The 18,610-nt window shown below is 50.5% G+C and overlaps 7 protein-coding genes across 7 annotated transcripts; 4 read left to right on the forward strand and 3 right to left on the reverse strand.

Annotated features, from left to right (window-relative positions):
* The first annotated feature begins 172 nt into the window (after positions 1-172).
* exg2 (putative exo-beta-1,3-glucanase) lies at positions 173-3,363 on the forward strand. Its single transcript, XM_073710073.1, has 3 exons — positions 173-1,659; positions 1,709-2,715; positions 2,782-3,363. Exons 1-3 carry the CDS (start codon positions 574-576, stop codon positions 3,200-3,202), a joined length of 2,514 nt encoding a protein of 837 aa, XP_073575080.1. The 5' UTR covers positions 173-573; the 3' UTR covers positions 3,203-3,363.
* A 128-nt stretch (positions 3,364-3,491) lies between these two features.
* BJY04DRAFT_145318 (uncharacterized protein) lies at positions 3,492-4,816 on the reverse strand. Its single transcript, XM_073708768.1, has 4 exons — positions 4,525-4,816; positions 4,391-4,465; positions 4,073-4,343; positions 3,492-3,910 (listed from the first exon to the last, which is right to left on the reverse strand). Exons 2-4 carry the CDS (start codon positions 4,423-4,425, stop codon positions 3,563-3,565), a joined length of 654 nt encoding a protein of 217 aa, XP_073575081.1. The 5' UTR covers positions 4,426-4,465; positions 4,525-4,816; the 3' UTR covers positions 3,492-3,562.
* Positions 4,817-5,266: 450 nt separating this feature from the next.
* BJY04DRAFT_231820 (uncharacterized protein) lies at positions 5,267-6,920 on the forward strand. The gene is made up of 3 exons (XM_073719631.1): positions 5,267-5,792; positions 5,848-6,659; positions 6,715-6,920. The coding sequence occupies exons 1-3, from the start codon at positions 5,273-5,275 to the stop codon at positions 6,904-6,906; spliced, it is 1,524 nt and encodes a 507-aa protein (XP_073575082.1). The 5' UTR covers positions 5,267-5,272; the 3' UTR covers positions 6,907-6,920.
* BJY04DRAFT_231822 (general substrate transporter) lies at positions 6,921-8,876 on the reverse strand (the record flags this gene model as incomplete). Its single annotated transcript, XM_073719632.1, has 6 exons — positions 6,921-7,368; positions 7,426-7,820; positions 7,904-8,198; positions 8,252-8,393; positions 8,453-8,533; positions 8,717-8,876. The coding sequence occupies 6 exons, from the start codon at positions 8,874-8,876 to the stop codon at positions 6,936-6,938; spliced, it is 1,506 nt and encodes a 501-aa protein (XP_073575083.1). The 3' UTR covers positions 6,921-6,935.
* A 513-nt stretch (positions 8,877-9,389) lies between these two features.
* Positions 9,390-11,260, forward strand: BJY04DRAFT_231826 (putative beta-galactosidase). Its single transcript, XM_073719633.1, has one exon. It carries the CDS (start codon positions 9,507-9,509, stop codon positions 11,205-11,207), a length of 1,701 nt encoding a protein of 566 aa, XP_073575084.1. The 5' UTR covers positions 9,390-9,506; the 3' UTR covers positions 11,208-11,260.
* Positions 11,261-11,424: 164 nt separating this feature from the next.
* Positions 11,425-12,483, reverse strand: BJY04DRAFT_180515 (uncharacterized protein). The gene is made up of 2 exons (XM_073710074.1): positions 12,136-12,483; positions 11,425-12,070 (listed from the first exon to the last, which is right to left on the reverse strand). Exons 1-2 carry the CDS (start codon positions 12,344-12,346, stop codon positions 11,739-11,741), a joined length of 543 nt encoding a protein of 180 aa, XP_073575085.1. The 5' UTR covers positions 12,347-12,483; the 3' UTR covers positions 11,425-11,738.
* A 1,469-nt stretch (positions 12,484-13,952) lies between these two features.
* BJY04DRAFT_231828 (uncharacterized protein) lies at positions 13,953-18,585 on the forward strand (the record flags this gene model as incomplete). Its single annotated transcript, XM_073719634.1, has 9 exons — positions 13,953-14,317; positions 14,348-14,441; positions 14,472-14,816; positions 14,847-15,727; positions 15,776-16,484; positions 16,532-16,582; positions 16,632-17,187; positions 17,353-18,501; positions 18,548-18,585. The coding sequence occupies 9 exons, from the start codon at positions 13,953-13,955 to the stop codon at positions 18,583-18,585; spliced, it is 4,188 nt and encodes a 1,395-aa protein (XP_073575086.1).
* Positions 18,586-18,610: the final 25 nt, after the last annotated feature.

Here is an 18,610-nt window from a genome sequence, read left to right on the forward strand (position 1 = left end):
ATTATTTGGCAAATTGGGTCCAACGATGGATTCCTGAGAAATTCTTGGGCTGCTTCGGCGCCGCTTTATCAATGCTCCGACCTCGGCAGAACCGCTGCTGCAGAAGCGCAGCCACATTTCCCAATTTACGTCTTACAGACTAGCGAGAGTGGTAATGGCAGCTCGATCAAGTTCGAGAATCTGGGAATAGCCTCACATGCCGCCAGCAGTCACCAGCAACGTTGAACCTTGCCCTGTCTGTACCATGGCATGAAGATTGGGTTCATGTAAAGGTGTAGTCTCGCGCGATGGGCACGTGCTGAACCACGCTATCCACATTAGGAAATTCAGCAACATCCCAGGCAACCAACTTGGGAAAACAACCCAGCTGCTTGGCTGCCCTGGTTGTCCACTTGGCGAAAACACTGTGCCAACGACGTCAACTCCTGATGTCCTCCAGTTCCTGAATTCCCTCTTCCTTTCCCAGGTCCAATGCGCAACCCCCATCCAGGTTAGACTTCTGCGGGGCAGCAACAACATTCCCGGCTGCCACACGACCATCAATTCCACCCATTCTTTTGATAGCTCCATTGCATGCCCAGCCAATCTCGCAGTCGGGACCGGTATGGTCGCGACTACGACCGGGACCGATCCCGCGTTCAGTCTCGCCGAAGATACCAAGAAGATGAGTTGGACGACGAGGACTTCGAGGACAGCCCCCGCGATCGGCGTTACAGACGAGACGGTTACCGCCGAGCACCTGTCGAATCACGAGCTTACGAATCTTACGACGATGACGATTTAGACCGACGAGATGGAGATGCCTATGACCGCCCTGCGGACGAGTCCCGGAGATATCGTTCGGATAATGAGAGACGGAGGGAACGAACGAGAGCTTCGCCTGCTACGTCTCCTCGGAAACGAGAGCGCACGCGCGACAGAGATGCTGGACATCGACGGCGCATGCATGACGAGCATGGCGGTAGCCCGGTAGCCCGAACCCACCGAGATCGAGAATCACGGACTAGAGATGCAGGACGAACCCGAGATTTGGAAGATGAAGAACCAGAAGCAGAGGCGCGAAGACACCGACGCCGGGAACGAGAGCGTGAACGAGAAAAGCGGGCCACGACCGCCAAACACCAGAGCACTGAATCATCGCAGAGTTCAGCCGGCTTGCTAAATGCGGATGCTCTGGCAAAACTCAGGGCGCACCATGAACAGGAAGACCGTCGGGAACAAAAGCGGGCGGACAAGGAAGCCAAAGCGGAAAACAAGCGGCGGCGGAAACGACCTGCTGTTGAAGGGCAGTCTCGTACTCTTGCGCCGTTTCCCGACGAGGCTCCCCGGGGGCAGTCTAAAGGTCGTATTGTATCAGGTGCCTACCTGGAAGAAGGCAGAGGTCCAGACATGGAAGTCAGACTACGTGGCGGTGGGAGAGGGCCGCCACCCGAGAAGAGGTGGGAGAGAGAAGGTGATGATCCCGATGCACGCCCGCCGTTCTGGAAGCGGAAGAAATGGTGGCTGATTGGGGCCATCGCGGTCGTTGCCTTGATCGTGATCATTGTAGTAGCCGTTGTCGTCTCGAAAAACCAGGGTGGTGGATCCGGCCCATCGGATTCAGACTCTGCTGAAACTGACAACTCCGATTTAGACGGAATCAGCCGTGACAGTATCCCGGTTCGTTTAATCTACTATCCCTTGAGTACTATAACATTAATATTTTCAGGAATCTGCCCGAGGGACGGTTCTAGACCCATGGACATGGGCTGACACGAAAGATTTTAACCTGACTTATACGAGCGAAACTGTTGGTGGGCTCTCTATCATGGGCCTGAATTCTACTTGGGATGACTCTGTCCGACCAAACGACAATGTGCCACCGCTTGACGAGCCATTCCCGTATGGATCACAGCCAATTCGGGGCGTTAACCTTGGAGGTTGGCTGTACCTGGAGCCCTGGATTACGCCGTCCTTCTTCGAAGGTTACTCGGGTGATATTATCGACGAATGGACACTGAGCCAAAGACTGGGTGATTCGGCAGCAAAGAAAATGGAAGAGCATTATGCGACATTCATCACCGAGCAAGATTTCGCTGATATACGAGATGCCGGGCTCGACCACATACGGCTTCCATTCAACTACTGGGCGGTAACTCCAATTGAAGGTGAGCCGTACGTTCCCAAGATTGCCTGGCGCTATCTCCTCCGTGCCGTCGAGTGGGCTCGTAAATATGGTATCCGAATAAAACTAGATCCACATGGCCTGCCTGGCAGCCAGAACGGTTTCAACCACAGCGGCAGACAAGGCAGCATCAACTGGCTGAATGGAGACGATGGCGACAAGAACGGCCAGCTCGCCCTTGACTTCCACAACAAGTTGTCCAAGTTCTTCGCGCAAGACCGCTACAAGAACGTTGTCACCATTTACGGTCTTGGGAACGAGCCATACATGCTCTCTCTCGACATCGAGAAAGTCCTTAATTGGACCACGACAGCCACCGAAATGGTTCAGAAAAATGGCATCACTGCATCCGTCGCTTTCCACGATGGCTTCCTCAACCTCAGCAAATGGAAGACGATGCTCAAGAACGGGCCTTCGGGTATGCTCCTCGACACCCACCAGTACACCATCTTCAACACCGCACAAATCGTTCTTAACCACACTGCCAAGGTCAAGCTCATCTGCAATGACTGGCATGCCATGATCGGCGAGATTAACTCTACTTCTGAAGGGTATGAACTGCTCCCCTCCGCACCCCAATCAATTCTTCTGCTAGACCATGATCTAACAAAAACCAGTTGGGGCCCCACAATCTGCGGTGAATGGTCACAAGCCGACACTGACTGCGCCAAAAATCTGAACAACGTCGGCCGCGGCACCCGCTGGGAAGGAACCTACTTCGACGACGACTCAACCCTTTACTGCCCTACCGCTGATGACCCTTCGGCCCCTAAATGCAGCTGCGACTCCGCGAACGCAGACCCGTCCGAGTACTCAGACGATTACAAGTCTTTCCTGCGGACCTACGCAGAGGCGCAGATGAGTGCGTATGAGACGGCGCAGGGCTGGTTCTACTGGACTTGGCATACGGAGTCTGCAGCACAATGGAGTTATAAGTCGGGCTGGAAGAATGGGTATATGCCTGCTAAGGCTTATGCGCCGAGTTTCAAGTGTGGAGATGAAGTTCCGGATTTCGGCTCGTTGCCGGAGTATTATTGAGGATTTGGCAGAGATATACCTAAAGATATGGGAATGTATAGTAGGTACTCAATTAGATCATGTTGGCTTTGTGTGATGAACTGTAAATAGATAGATACTCTTGCATAGCATATGTTGGCTTTGTTTAGGTGGGATCCATGAGCCTTGTGCCTCTTAGCGACCGCTTTCAAATTGAATGGCTTTTTGAGAGCTATGCACTCGGTCTTCCTCGCTTGATTGCTTGCTGTGGAGATAGAAAGGTTCAAGCCATCCAGAGACTTCGTATTTGTCTTGTTGACTCCTCAGCCGGTTTCTATTTATGCTGATAGTTGATATTCAACTAGTTAATCTCATTAAACACGTAAACTAACTAAAGACAGCTCAATCAGAACTAACCGGACTGACCTGCCCAGTATTCTCAAACCAACCCCCCTTATACCACTGCCCTATCCTGATGACCTCCCTGCGCCGGAGTGGCTTATTCTGCACACTCTGCAATATCTGCTCCACTCGAGCGTAATCAAAAGGCTGTATCAACCAGCCGTCGAAGCCATCTTCAATGAGCGACGGCATTTTTGGTTCATCGGTAGTAGATAATATAGCAAGAATCGGAACTTGATAAGCGATAGGAGCCTCGCCGTATCTCGATCGCCTAGGTGCGTGTTCGAGTGCGTCTTCTTCCGCGTTGCGTATTCTTCGCGCGGCTTTCATCCCAGTGATCGAGTTCAACTAGAAGATGCTACGTCAGGGACATCTAGTACATCAAAGCTGGGGCATCAGGCTTTGACCAAACATAGTTCAGCCTAACAAACAAAATGCCAGCACACCACGAGCTACGAGCCAAGACCTCAAACTGCAGAGCAGGTACCAGAGCGCGATAGGTATACTAACATTGAGACGCATAATAACCAAGTCGAAGTAACGCGGATCGTACGAGAAGAGCTCATTTGTATAGGCGTCAACACAGCGTTCGCCGTTGATGGTAAGATATACATCGTGTCCGAGTTCTTCGAGTTTCGCCTTGAGCGTTGGGCCCGTGATTCTGTCGCGATGGCCGAGTAGGATGCGTAGCCCCTGGTCAAGAGGGCTGTCGATGGTATCGATGGAGTCGTCAAAGAGAGTGCTCGATGCTGGCCACTCACGGAAGATATTTTCACTGAGACTGCGCTGTGTGAGAGCTAAGTCGGATCTTCATGCCGGGGAGCGTACCTCGTCATTCGAAGATGCGGCGGTAACTGGGCCATCTTTTGTGAATGCTAGATTTTTGGAGGCTTGAATGGGAGCCTTGGGCAACGGAAGAATATTAGCATCCCGTTCGAGTGTCGGAGATTCCATACACTTACTTCAAGATATACGGCCGGGAGGTTCGGTAAAATGTCCGAATAAAAAGTGCTATGATATAAAAGGCTTTGAATCTGAAGAATAGAGCAAGCTCAAAAGGATGTAAACAATAGGCTGTCTGGTGGGAATCCCGAGCAAAAGTTATGAAGCGGCCTTAGATAGAGAGAGAGTGAGTACTAGCATTGTTCCGGGAAAGCACACACGAAGTCAGAATGGAAGCCGCGACGATCCCGTAGTCATATCTTCGCTCAAGCCCCCTGACAGCACGATTTAAAGCCTTCATTCCTCATAGAATATAGTCTGCCCACCGCTGAAAGCAATCTTGATCAAGTATTCTGCCACATCTTCCTTTAACGGATGGATAGCATCTGGAGATCAGATGAGCAGGTGTTACAAAGTTGCTTGGACCCCATCCAGCGCCGGATAACATGATCTCTAACTGTTTTTACCACTGTCTGATTTGTGCTTAGAGTATCATTTAAAATCTAAGAATTCGAAACTGTGCTGCCCTGAGTATATACTTCTAGACAAGCGAGATCACGTGTGAGCGCCGTCTTGGAGAACACACCTTCACCAAGGCTGCTTTGCTTTCCATCAATTGAGCCCAGACATCATTTCAATCCGCCGTTATATTTACGACGTTTGACTCCTTTCTGTCACACTTGTTGATCTCATTCCTCGGTTTCGGAGACCAAAACGCAATGCAAAAGAAGATGCATAGCGCCTCATCAGACTCCTCCTGACGCAGCCATGAAAGTAGCCAAATCATGCAGTCAATGCCGGTCAGCTAAGCGCAAATGCACCACAGGTGTTTTGCCACTCTCATCGTGCACACAGTGTGCACAGAAGGGTCTGAGATGCTCGCTGCTAGTCAATCCAGACTCGAATCGCCCAAAGTTTCTTGCTCCAGCTGTGACTACACCAAGATTACCTGCGCATGTGAGCGATGAAGTTCGTGATGAGCTGATTGATCTCTATATGCGACTCATCCACGATAAGCCTCACACTTTTTTCCACCCAGCAACTTTAAGAACGCGTGTTCAGTCGGGGTCCCTGCCTGAGACGGTCCTTTTCAGTATCTTGGCTGTGGCTGCCCGTTTCTCAAACGACCGCTCGATACGAGAACGGACCAAGGACTTTTTCCACTTAGCCAAGGAGTCATTCAAGAGGAATCTGGATGAAGTGACGCTCGATAATGTTCATGCTGCTGCCCTCATAGGTAACATATGCGGGCTGATGGTGATTCGAACGGGGAGTCGTTGTTTTTTTGGTGAGTATGTACTCAGCTACTCATTGTTCACTCTCGCCTCTAACCATTTTACTAGGAATATCCTTCCGCATGGCGCAGATACTACACCTTCCGGAACCCAAACCTGAGGATGACGCAATCGTTCGGGAAACAAAGATTCGAACTTATTGGTCTTTATACATGATTGACCAGTGGTCCTCGGCTGGTCTCGACATGCCGCGTCAGATACCAGACACCAGCCAACATCCGCTGCCTATGTCAGAGCTGTCATACTGGCAGCTAGATCTAGGTGCACGGGAAAGAGGTCCTTCGGCACAGGATTCCCTAGGAATGTGGGGTTACATGGTAATACTAGCGAGGGTATTTGGTAAGATACATGAATTGCACCGCCAGCTTGCCAACGGTCACTTGGCTGATCATGAGTCGGAGGACCATACCCATGTACTTGCGCTCGAGCTTGAAGACTTCATACGGAACCTTCCGCATAATGTGAAGTTCACAAGGGAGAACCTGGAACAACACGCTACACAGGGATTAGGAGCAACATTTGTTGCACTTCACCTGGGATACCATCACTATTCGACATTGTTGTACTTCCACTACCTGGACTCGACCCTCACCCGAGTTCCCAACCAAACGCTCTTCGCCGCGCGCTGCAAGTACCACGCAGCAGCTTTCAGCGACCTTCTAAGCTCTTCTAATGAAGTCTCTGGTTGCGAAGCCCTATACTTTATCGTTGGTCATATGACAGTGATATCCTCGTCGGCTTTGCTTCACACATTGCTTTTCGGAGAGCCAGACGAAATACCTGATGCCCGAAGACGACTTTCTTCCAATTTTCAAGTTCTGCTCAAGCTCAAACAATATTGGCCAGACGTTAACACGATGGTGAGGCTTATAAGCACAAATTACACCTGATGGAAGTTTCACTAAAGCACCATAGATTACTCGACTATTTACATTTCAGGAGGCTTGTATGAGATCGACTGACCGAGTCTACGTCGTCGATAAATGGATAGTAAAATTCTTGCTTCAACATGCCCTACCAATTGATCACAACCGTCGCCCACCTCCCACTGAAAACCTTGCTGAGCGTGATCGATTTGCGGAAGATGCACTGTCTATCCTTCGCTGAACTATGTTAGGGCTTCTGTGCCGCACTCGTTATTTGAGCTCCTTGACAGTGACCCCCGGCTTTGAAGGGGTACTCAAACCCTCAGGATCCAGACAGTTTGCCTTGTCGCCGTCGAAAAGTGCCGCGATCTCCTCAAGAGTCGGTCCCTTGGTTTCGACAAAGAGGAAGTATATACAGAAGCATTCGATAACAAGTATCGCGATATAGACGAAATAGAACCGCCACTGCAAGTCCTCTAGCCCAATAGGGTTGACATACTGGTTGAAAACCGATGACAAGGCAGTCAGGGCGAGGTTAACAGCTAGACCCTTGGCTCGAATATTGAAGGGCAAGATCTCTGCGCAGTACGCAACGGTGAGACCCGGCCACGCGAAGCCAGCAACTCCGTAGTAGAGGAAAATCATCGCAATCACGGCGCTACCAGCCTTTGAGTCTCCGTTCTGGTCATACACAGCGGAACATCTAATGTCACCATATCAGAGCTCTATCCTTTATCAGGGAGATTGGAGATTTTCTTACCCAGTCCAGACACTGAAGGTAATCAGCATACCCACCGCGGCAATCATGAAAAGTTTCCGACGCCCCAGGACGTCGACAAGGAAGGCCGAAAACCCTATCGCAACTAAAAAAGACCATATTTGCAGCCCACCGTTGATGATAGCCTGGTCGCTCGAAGATCTAATGCCCACCGACTGAAGGATTGAGTGGATGTAGTACGATACAAGCCCATTGCCTGAACACTGGGAGAAGAAGGAAACCAACGCAATCAGCAGCAGACGCTTCCTGTTCCCTGGAGTTTTGACCAGAAGCAACCAGCTATTTCCAGAACTCTCTTTTTCGAGCTTTATGGTGTTCTGGATTTCCTTGAATTCCCACTCGCAGAATGTGTTGCTCCGATCCCCACTGCCATGGTACTATACCGGCTCCGTTAACAGGGATCGAAGGCACAAACACTCCGACCTAAAAAAAAAAACACCAACAATTGGATAATGCTTACCTTGACCAAGGTATCAAATGCTTGTTCATGTTTGCCCTTTGCACAAAGCCAGCGGGGGCTTTCTGGTAGCAACCAAACACCCACAAACTGAATAGCGGGCATGGCAGCCTGCAGAGCAACGGGAATCCTCCACGAGGCGTCTGACGTGTACTTAATGGTCCCGAAGACCGTCCAGGCAGCGACAATGGAGCCAACATACCAAAGTGTATTGTACATAGTCGTCAATGTACCACGGTGCTGGGGATGCGCAAGCTCAGTAACAAGCAAAGGGGCTGAACCTTGGCTGATGTTTGACCTGCTTTGCTCAGTATGCCTGACTGTCCCGGCTAGTATGAATGGCAAACATACCCCATACCGACCAAGAATCTCCCTGCAATGAACATCCCTCGATCGACTGACGGAACCGACTGGATAATCACTCCAACAAAGATCACGACAATGCCAACAGCTACTCCTGCTCTACGGCCAAGCAGATCAGCGATATAAGAAGCTGTGGTAGTTAAAACTAATTAGCAGGCTTCCACACATTTCTTCAGGCAGGCGGCCTACAGAAAAATAGGGCACATATGCCTCCTGTATTGTGAATCGCGGTCAAGAGCCCTAGGGTTGAGCCAGTGGGATTGCCAAAACCTACGTGTCATCAGTCGGCCAGTCTCCATGAGGTCTTGAAGGAAATGGTCAGCCTCACAGTCTCGCCATGGGGGCATTGTTTGCAATCCGTTCAGGAGAACCCGTCATAGCCATTGATCGTCGAGCCTTAGAGAACCACACATTAGCATGACAATTCTCTGCGAACAGGTTATCGCAACTTACCGAGAAACAGAATAGGCATCATAGCATACAGCTTTCGCAACCCTGAGTCCTTCCACCAAATTACACGGGGGATTTGGAAATCTGCGGGGGACATGGCAGGAGTCTCGACATGTTCTGCAAACGACTCTTTGCCTTCTGTGGTGTCTGTCGAGATGGCCATCTTTGATCAGTCAGAGGCTAATCTATGAGAGAATAAGAAACGGCTAGAGACACAGCCTTGAAAAGAGGCTGGGATACCATGCAGTCTTTATACTTCTGACGAGGGTCCTGATGCCATCAGATGGCTAGATGCCAAGACCCAGGCAATCCCCCGGACGACTTGATATCCCGCAATTTCGTGACCACAAACCGAGGATAGTGTCCTGGAGAAGGCGAATTAGCCGGGTGGGCTCATGCTCCCTCAGGGCTCCATGTTTCCAGGTTCGAATCCGAAGCTCTGGAACGAAACTCATTGGTTCGGTGCCCACTTAGCCGAACATTGCGGGATATCAGCTAATGAAATGCGACCATTCCCTTTCCCCGCAATCCGGGGCTTGATGCCAAGCGATTGGAGACTTCGAAAGTTGGAGTAGCTTAGGCGTCATGGGGAGATTGGTCGTCAAGATCGATCTCGCAGTATAGCCCAATAGTAGGCCATCAATCCCGGAGGCCTGCATTAGGACATCATGCATTATGACTACTTCCGGCGGGGGAGGGGAGCAGATACTAAGAGTGAGCTATTTATTGCTGTCGGAGCACCCACGACGCAGTGCACATCATCCTCATCACTTCTCTTTACCCCTCTACTACCATGACTTCGAGTAACACCGCGCTGCCTCATCTCCGGCCGACGGATGGTGGAAAGGAACTAGTTGTCAATGGCAAGCCTTTTCTCATTCTCGGCGGTGAGCTCCAAAACTCTTCACTTACATCTGCTGAGTATATGGACACTGCCTGGCAGAAACTAGTGGATACACATTTCAATACTGTGCTCGGATGTGTCACTTGGGAAAATATTGAGCCCGTGGAGGGCCGATTTTCATTTGAAGAGCTAGACAAGGTCATTCTAGGGGCCCGGAAACACGGTCTTCGGCTAGTTCTTCTGTGGTTCGGCTCTTTCAAGAACGGAATTTCCACCTATGTTCCGACTTGGGTGAAGACCAATCCTAAGCGATTTCCTCGTGCTAAGTTGAGGAAGGCTGGGGGTGTTCTCGAGACTGGAGACGTGCTTTCAATCTTCTATGATGAAGCCCCGAAGGCGGATTCTAGAGCCTTTGCACAGTTACTGCGTCATTTGAAGGAGTTTGATGAGAAGCACTCTACAGTTATCCTGGTACAGGTGGAAAATGAGACTGGACTGCTGGGTGATTCGAGAGATGCTTCTCCAGCAGCTGAAAAACGCTTCGCAGAACCAGTACCGCACGACCTTGTTTCGTATTTTGCAGATGATTGGCAGAACCTCCACGCAGATCTACAAAAAAACTTATTACACTTCAAAGCCCAAGCCTCTCCCAAAGGCTCCTGGGTTGAAGTCTTCGGTAAAGGTCCGCGTACAGATGAGCTCTTCATGGCCTACCACTACGCGCGCTACCTAAACCAGGTAGCCTCAGCAGGCAAAGCCGAATACCCCATCCCTCTTTACACGAACGTTTGGCAGAACTACGTGGGCGAAGACGGTGACAACGACTTCCCCATCATCGCTGGCGGCGGCGGCCTCCCAGGCGACTACCCCTCTGGCGGAGGGACTACCAACGTGCTCGACATCTGGCAAAAATTCGCCCCTTCCCTCGATTTCATCTCCCCAGACGTCTACCTCAACGACTACGCCATCTCCTGCGCCAAGTACCGCCACCGCAACCAACCTCTCTTCATCCCCGAGCAGCGTCGTGATGAGTACGGCGCCCGCCGCATCTGGGCCGCCTACGGCTCCTACCAGGCCCTCGGCGTCTCCCCCTTCGGCATCGACACCCAAGAACCAGCCACCAACCCTTTCACCCGACACTACGCCCTTCTTGAATCGGTCTCTCAGATCGTCCTTGCCGCACACAGGAACCCCGGCTCCTCAGTCGGCTTCTTCTTCGATGATCTTGCAGAAGACGGCATTGACCCCTCCAAACCCATCGTCAAACACTTTGCCAACTACGAAATCACCATTGAGCGATGCTTCGTCTTCGGCAAGCCCGGTTCCGGGTCTGGAATGCTCATTCACCTAGGCGGTGCAAGATTCCTCCTGATCGGGTGGGGCTTCCAGGTCCGCGCGAAATCACTATCACCTACATCAGCGTTTACGGGTATCCTTAGGTTCGAGGAGAAGGTTGTTGCGGATAAAGAGAAGGCAGAGTTGAGGACATTGAGGGTTCTAAATGGGGATGAGACGAGGAGTGGGATTTATGCGATGATGCCGAATGAGGAGCCGGATTATGGCGGGTTTCCAATCTGCGTTACTATTCCGGCTAGGACGGCCATTGCGGAGGTGGAGTTTTATGAGCTGGATGAGAAAGATGTTGAGTAGTTGGTTGTTGCTAGGGGCTAGGTGGACAGGTCGTTTGTTGGGAGAGATACTGCTTTTGTTGTGGTTCGAACGCATGGCAGTTGCTTAGAATGGGTTGGATATAGAATGGAATGCTGCTACTATCAATATTTCTCTCTCATACTTAGAATGTAGTGAGGAGCCTCGCTCTAGAGGAAGCTCGTGCAATTAAGACAATAGTACTTAAAAATTGACTTGACTTGGTATCTTTACAGCAAAAATCTACATACTAGTATCCCTTTTGTGGTAAACCACTGCACCCATGGATCCGTCCTTGCCCCAGCCGGTAAACCCAATGTTCATCAGCTCAATTACACATAATAGAGAAGCAGACATAATCCATGAACATACAACAACAAAAGAAAGACAACAGACAATATTCATCCCACGTCTAGCGCAGGGAACAAGAGTCACACACAGTGTGCTCTTCACTCCAACCAGCTCAAGCCCCGAAGCTATCTCCATCGCACAATCATCGAAAAGGCGTATGCTCGTGCTCATGCTACTGCACGTTCACGATCTACCGAAGGAGAAGTAAGAGCTCCATCCCCTCGCCTTTCTCTCCTCAGGCTTCAAGCCGTCCTCCTCATTGATAATCGGTGCCTTCTCAACATCTGTAGGCTTGCGGTACGCCTTCGCCCTGATAGCCTCCCGGTCCATTGGTCTGTCTCGAGTGCGGTCTCGGCTCCGGCTTGAATCTCCAACGACGGGTCGCTGGCTTCTTGGGAATCGAGGTGTGAGGGGTGTCTTAATGGCTCGGACGACGGACTTCGCTGAGCGGCGGAGGGCTTCGCGCATAGCCCATTGGCGCTTTTTGGCGACGTAGAAGAGGGCGGCTGAGCTGACTATTTAACAAAGGGTTGTTAGTACAAGTTACTGCGAGTGGCGGTGGTATGAGGGAAAGACGAACAGCCTATAATGACAACTACACCGACGATAACGCACAGCGCAATCATTCCACCGCTTGACATGCCTCCGCCTGACGACGGTCCTGCCGCGCCAGCTGCATTTTGTGCTTCGATGTCGTTGGGGTCATATTCGTATTGGGCGGTTGAGTGGTTGATAAGCAGTGAGAGGATGAGGGAGAGCGAGAGCGGGCTGGATAGATATGTTGTAGACATGTTGAACTATAGCTTCGTATGCATAATCGAGTCAAATGCGACTCGGAATGCGGGATCAGATGAAGCGCTGATGATGTTCGCTTGCAGGACCTGAAAGTCTCGAGGGAAGAAAAGAGCATATGCGCGGGGGGCATGGCTCATCGCTATATAGCGATACGCAGTTCGACGGGATGAGCTCTCAAGTCACACAAACTACCAATCTTCAACTTTCAGGCACTTGCAGGATCGAGTCTGCAGGATTCCAGGGATTGATAGGTCCAGAAAGGCTCTGCCGAAAAGCTGTTTGGCAAAAACGGTTGTTTGACGGCGCAGGGGAAACTTGCATGGACGAATCAGCGGCGTTATGCGGGCTGTCACCCTGTGATGTAGCCGCTGGGCTTGTGACGACGGTCTTGGTGTTGGAGCGCCGCAGCCAATGAAACCCTAAGCAATGCCGCTGGTGTCGATCGCCCAATGGATTTAAATAGCACAACTGCACTCTGCAGAATAAAATGGGCTGCAATGTGTGCTGCTAGTTACTAGCTAGTGCTCCTGGCGGTTGTTTCATCATCTTGGTAGGGAGCACCGTTTTGCCAGTCCATGTTGTGGAAAACGCACTTTTGTACTTGAATATACTAAAGGGCATGACCCGCGAAAGGTTCAAATGTTCAAGCGAAATCGTGGCACTGAATCTGTTCATACTGCTATTGTTTTGATGAGTCAATGTTCTTAATTGAATTATGGGTGTATGTTTGTGATATACCACAACTTGCCAATTCGTGAGTTGTGCCATATCGGACTTGGGTGCAGCACTTTCGTCGCCAGACTGGAGAGGAGCTATAGCCCCCAAAAGGAGCCATTTTCGCTCTGAAGTATATCTATGGTGCGCGATTCTGAGTTCATACCTTCAAGTAGATCCATAGCGTGTCGTCCATAATTCGGTTTGGTTCGTAGGCTTGTGCATGATTTGCTCAATTTATAAACTTCTCAGAGGGTCGGCTCGCGCCCAAGATAAGGTCCTTCATTTTTTCAATGGTTGGGTATATCTCTACTGCCTTCTAGCATGCCGAGCCTCTACTCCTTGGGTCTGACCGTCGGACGAAGGATGCTTTTTATGCCCAGGCTCATGGTCTCGCCTATAAACTCTCTGAAATAAATCCGAACAAGTTTTGAATACGTAAGACTCCAGTCTGCCACCCGGATTGAGTGGTTTATGTCCCAGTGAAACAACATGTCTTCTCAAAAAGCCTCACATGCGCACCACTCAAGGAAAGGCGTTGAGCAAGTGAGATCAGTAGCTAAGTTAAGACCTCAGCAACCTCTGGCTGATTAGAGGAGCGTAAGATAAAAACCTCTTCTCAGCATAAGTGCGTTGTTGCTGCGTTCCGCTGGTCAGGTGCCGGGTCATGCCTTCCCAAAGCTCTCAGTTTCAATGGCCTCCCCACTGAGAAGGGTGAGCATTGCTCAATCTCTGGCCTCTGATTTTCATCCCTTTGCGCACCTCACACATCCTGTATGTGACTGATGTTTACGGTATAACATACAACAGTTCCTTCTAGCTGTCCGCCGCACGGTCTTAGACAGGATGGAGAACAACGAGGCTGACACAATTGCGGACGGAGATCCCATGCCCGACCTCGTATTAAACGAAAACCCATATGATGAAGCCAACGATGAGCTCCTGCTCCTCAAGATCATGGGGACAACCAGCGAAGCCGTCTCGCCAAATCTCCAGGCTGCACTTGCAGACCAAGTTGACTTCGCGTGGCCCGCAGCACAGAGACCACAGTCACCCCTTCTCATGGAACGCCCGCGAAGCTCGGGAATAGATACTTCTGCCTTTAGCTTTGCAAGACCTACTCAAACGGGGAAGCCGTTTTCCTTCCAGCCTGTCTCAAGACGCGCTTCCTCTGGGACAGCACCCGCAAAGCCACGCGAAAATGAGCCGGCGACCATAGATAAAGGGGGTGACGGGGAGATAGACGAACCGCGGTACGTTAAATGTTACCACAGCAGAGACAGTCTACTGAAACCATGCAGGAAGACCACAGCTCCTCCTCTTCAAAGTCCAGCACCCGCAACACGCCCACAGAGCGTCAAGTCGCCCTCAAATCCGGTTGAGAACAGAGAGACCCAGAATCAACAGAATAAGATTCCTACGCAATTTGGCCAAGAGGAACATTCGGAGAGACAAGGCGCTGTTCGTGATGGGGAAACAGTCCCAGCTGAGCCAGAGTCTGCACCCAATCCACAGCTATTGTCGCCTGATGTTTCAATGCAAGGTGCGAGTTCCGCTCAATCGATTTTAGTTGGTGACCTTACCAGAGGAACAGGTTCTTTTGGATTAACCCGAGTAAGAACAAGCCCATTGCTCAATGTTCCGACCAGTCTCTGCGAACAAACCGAGTGTCTATCAGAGCAGGTCGAGCGCCATGGGGAAATACCAGAGCAAGCGCCGCCTTTCCAGCGTCCAAGTTCGAGACATGATGTTGTAATCGAGTCGCAACCTAATAATAACGAGTGGAAGGTGATGAAGCGGAGACGCAGTGACAACAGAAAGAAGCGTGGATCACACGCACCGTTGATTCATGCTAACTCGCAAATATCAGAAGAGGCCCTGTTCCAGCAACTCATTGACCGATTAAGAGCGCGAGAGGAGAGTGAGGCAGTCGCCTCACATCTGCAGAAGGAAATGGAAGCTGATATGTTGAGACTCGAACAACAGAACAAGGCTTTGAAAGAGGAGCTGGAGATCTTGGGGTCCAAGTTGCGCCAGCGAACGACCGAAGCGAAGGCATATCGAGCCCAAACAAACTCTTGGAAGTCAAAGTTGGCCAAGATCAAGGTCTTCCTCAATGAAATCGGTTCCGACTACCAGAATCTGCGCGGCGATGCGATCCATCTCAAAGCAGCCCGAAAGTCCCTAGAGAAGGAACGCAAGGACATAGCAGATGATATCAAGGATGTCAGGGCACGAATGATTGAAGTAACCCAAGCTTCTCTCGACAAGCGAGTATGTATTTCGGAGAGCGAGGGGATTATCGCCACGTTAAGAGAAGAGCTCAAACATGCAAGGGAAAGGGCACAGTATTCAGAGGATCAATTGGCTGATGAGAAGAAGAGATCCCGTCTTCTTGAAATATACATACAAAACTGCTCACGTTCCCAAGATCGCAAGCTCGATCTTGTCAAGACCAACCAGCTCGAGCTGGCAAACAGAATTGAGTCGGCTTTCGAAGCGATGAGCAAGAATCACGAGTTATCTCATGCAGTTACCAGCAATGCGCATGAGCAACGATTGAATGAGCTTACGGACTTACTCAAGAGCACCACAGAAATTGTGTCGATTGACAAAATTGATGTGCAGCAGTGCAGGGAGTTTATCTGCTCGTTCGAATCTCGGTAAGTACCAGCCCAATGGTTTGAACAATATTTCTGACTGTTGAGAAGCATGGACTCTCAGACCCGCCAGCTAGCAGAAGACATTGAGAGCCACAACGGTATCGCCGAGAAGTTGATGACAATTCTAGAAGAGCAGGTTGAAGGCATCAAAGATAGTGTGGGCGGCGGATCAGCTCTTCTCAAGCAGCTCTCAACCAGTGAAACTGGCTGCAGTCACCTTCGAGCCAAACTTGAGACGGCAGTTCCAGTGTTCGAGAAACTTGACTCGAGCATCGACGGCCTACGGAACATGGAGGCCAATCTTGGGGAGCGAATGAAAAGTCTAGAAACCAGACTGTCCGAGGTGAAGTTGCCGGGACAGTTTGAGGATAACTATTTCCACATCTCTGAAAAGCTCAGCCTCGAAGTTGAGATACAAAAACTGACTCTGACAATGAAGTCAGCGGAGGAGAAACGCCAAGTGGAACAGCTTGACAGAGCGCACAAACATGACGAGCTGCGTCAAATGACAACTCAAAAACATCAGCTGGAAGTGAATGCGGCAAAGCTTGAATCGCATATTGCTAGCCTACAAGAAAGGCTCAATACAACCGAGAAGGAAGCGCGTGAGAGTATTGACAAAGCAGTGTCAAGTGCTAGACAAGAATGCCGTTTGGAATATGAGCAACGGCTTCACGGACTATTACTGGAGAAGATAGAAGTTGAGGCCGGCTTACAGAGAGCCCAGGAGCAATTGACTGAAGCACAACAAAAACTGGTAAGTGACAGCCCTCCCACACAGAAGTCTTGACACTCATGAAATAGGCCGAGGTTGAGACTTCGGCAAGGAATCAACGCAACGACCTAGAGGCATCGGTGTGTGTCCTACTCTCTATTGAGTATGGTCCTCGGGCTAATAGAACAGCTTACGGGGCGACAAGAGCTAATCCACGATCTTGAAGCCTCCAACACCGAGCATACTTTCAGAATCGAGAAGCAAGAGGCCGAGATTCAGGAGTTGAAGGAGAGAGAGTTAGCGTTGATAGCGCAACAGAATTCTCTCCAAAGCCAACTCAATGAAGCTCACCGGAAATCAGAAAGCTTCTCGGAAGGGCTATTGAAAACAATGACAGAGAATCAGCTGTCTTTGGGAGCTTTACAGAGCAGCTTCTCCACCCTTCAAGAGAATCTTGCAAAGAAAGAACAGGACTGCCAGGCTCTACAGGGTAGCCTTACTTTCCTCCAGGAGAAGCTCGTCAAAAAAGAAGGCGAATGCCAGTCTCTGCAGTGCCGCCTTACCGTTACCCAGAGCGAGCTCGCAAGGAATGAGAGTGAACGCCAGAACTTGCAGAGCAATGTGTCTTCCCTTCAGGTGGGAATCTCACAGCACGAGGAAGCGAATCGCGCTCTGCGAGATAGCCTTTCATCTCTACAGAGTGATCTTAGCGATAAAGAGAAGAACTTCCATTCCTTGCAAGCCAGTCTTGCTTCCGCTGAAGATGAAGTCACCCAGAATGAAGCCGCACGTCAGGTTCTGCGAGACAGCCTTTCAACCCTGCAAAGCGAGTTTGCGAAGAAGGAAGACCATTGCCAGGCCTTACATCAAAGCCTATCTACTGTCCAAAGCGAGCTTCCAACAAAACAAGGCGAGTATCTGGCTTTGAGCAAGCAGCTTGAGGATGCCATTGTCGTACGCCAAACCCTCGAAGCCGGCAAGTCGAAGGCACAAGCTCAAGTTCTTCCGTTGTTCAAACGAGTCCAGGCCTCGGAATCGGGTTTGAAGCAAGTCAGGGAACTTTTACAGCGAATGAATATTGCACAGATTGAGCAGCCATTGTTCGAGGCTCTTGGTCACCTGGAAAGAAATCTGCAAACTCCATGTGCAGACATACCGGCAATCAGCGGCCAAGCCATGCCTCGAGAGGAACTGCCCGAGGCATCACAGGAAACAAGATACAAGGCTGAAATATCTGAAGGATCACAATCCGCTGTGAGCGCATACGAGCCCAAGACGCCTGTGATTCACCTGGCGAAGCCTTCGCAGACAGACCATGCAAGAAATATTGTTCCCTTTTCAGATATTCTCAAGGAATTGTCACCTGATCACTGCGTGACTAGCGAGAATGAGCCTTTTGACCTATCAGGCATACTTACGCAAACGCCGGATAAAATTTTATCAACTCAAGATCTCAGTGTCCCGGCCAGACCAGAAAAAGGCAACCCGTTCATGGACGTTGACAGTGACTCAGCAGTTAAGGCACAAGAAACCCCTCTACAGCATGTGGCTGGTGTCCAAATGGAATATCTCTGCATGCAGGAGAAAACGCGTCTAAGTAGCCCAGCACACCAAAGCCAGGCCCAATCAAAAGAGCCCCTCCCGGGCCGCAAGGTTTCATTTGTCACGCAGGAATCGATTGCCAAGTTGGACAATTTTCAGGTTGCAGACTCACAAGAAAAGGACGAGGGTAACTTTCTAGAGTCATCCGCCAACAACGACCATCCGGCTCGGAACAATAGATGGACGTACAGCAAACGCCAGCGTGAGACCGTGACAAAGCAGCAGGATACTGTTTCAACGGGGCCAGTTGAGGACCAGCAAATGCGCAGCAAAAAGGTGAAGACATCGAGCTCTTCATCAGTGGTAACTCAGACAAGAACCGCATCGGAGCTCTTTGAACGGAGGAAGAGTCCAACCAGGCTGGCATCTGGAAGCAGTCGTACCCCGTCGGCAAATGTGGCCATCCCTGGACATGCGCTTGCTCAGAGCACCAGACGGTCACAGCGAAAGAGACGAGGTAAGAGAAAATATTCTTTGAGTTGTGCGGTTTCTAATTTTTGCAGGAGACAAGTACAATGCTCGGTTTAGCCAGGGCGCATAGTGTGACGGGGATTCCCCCCCCTATG

The sequence above is a fragment of the Aspergillus karnatakaensis genome (assembly GCF_047715665.1).
Source record: "Aspergillus karnatakaensis strain CBS 102800 unplaced genomic scaffold BJY04scaffold_7, whole genome shotgun sequence".
NCBI lineage: Eukaryota > Fungi > Ascomycota > Eurotiomycetes > Eurotiales > Aspergillaceae > Aspergillus > Aspergillus karnatakaensis.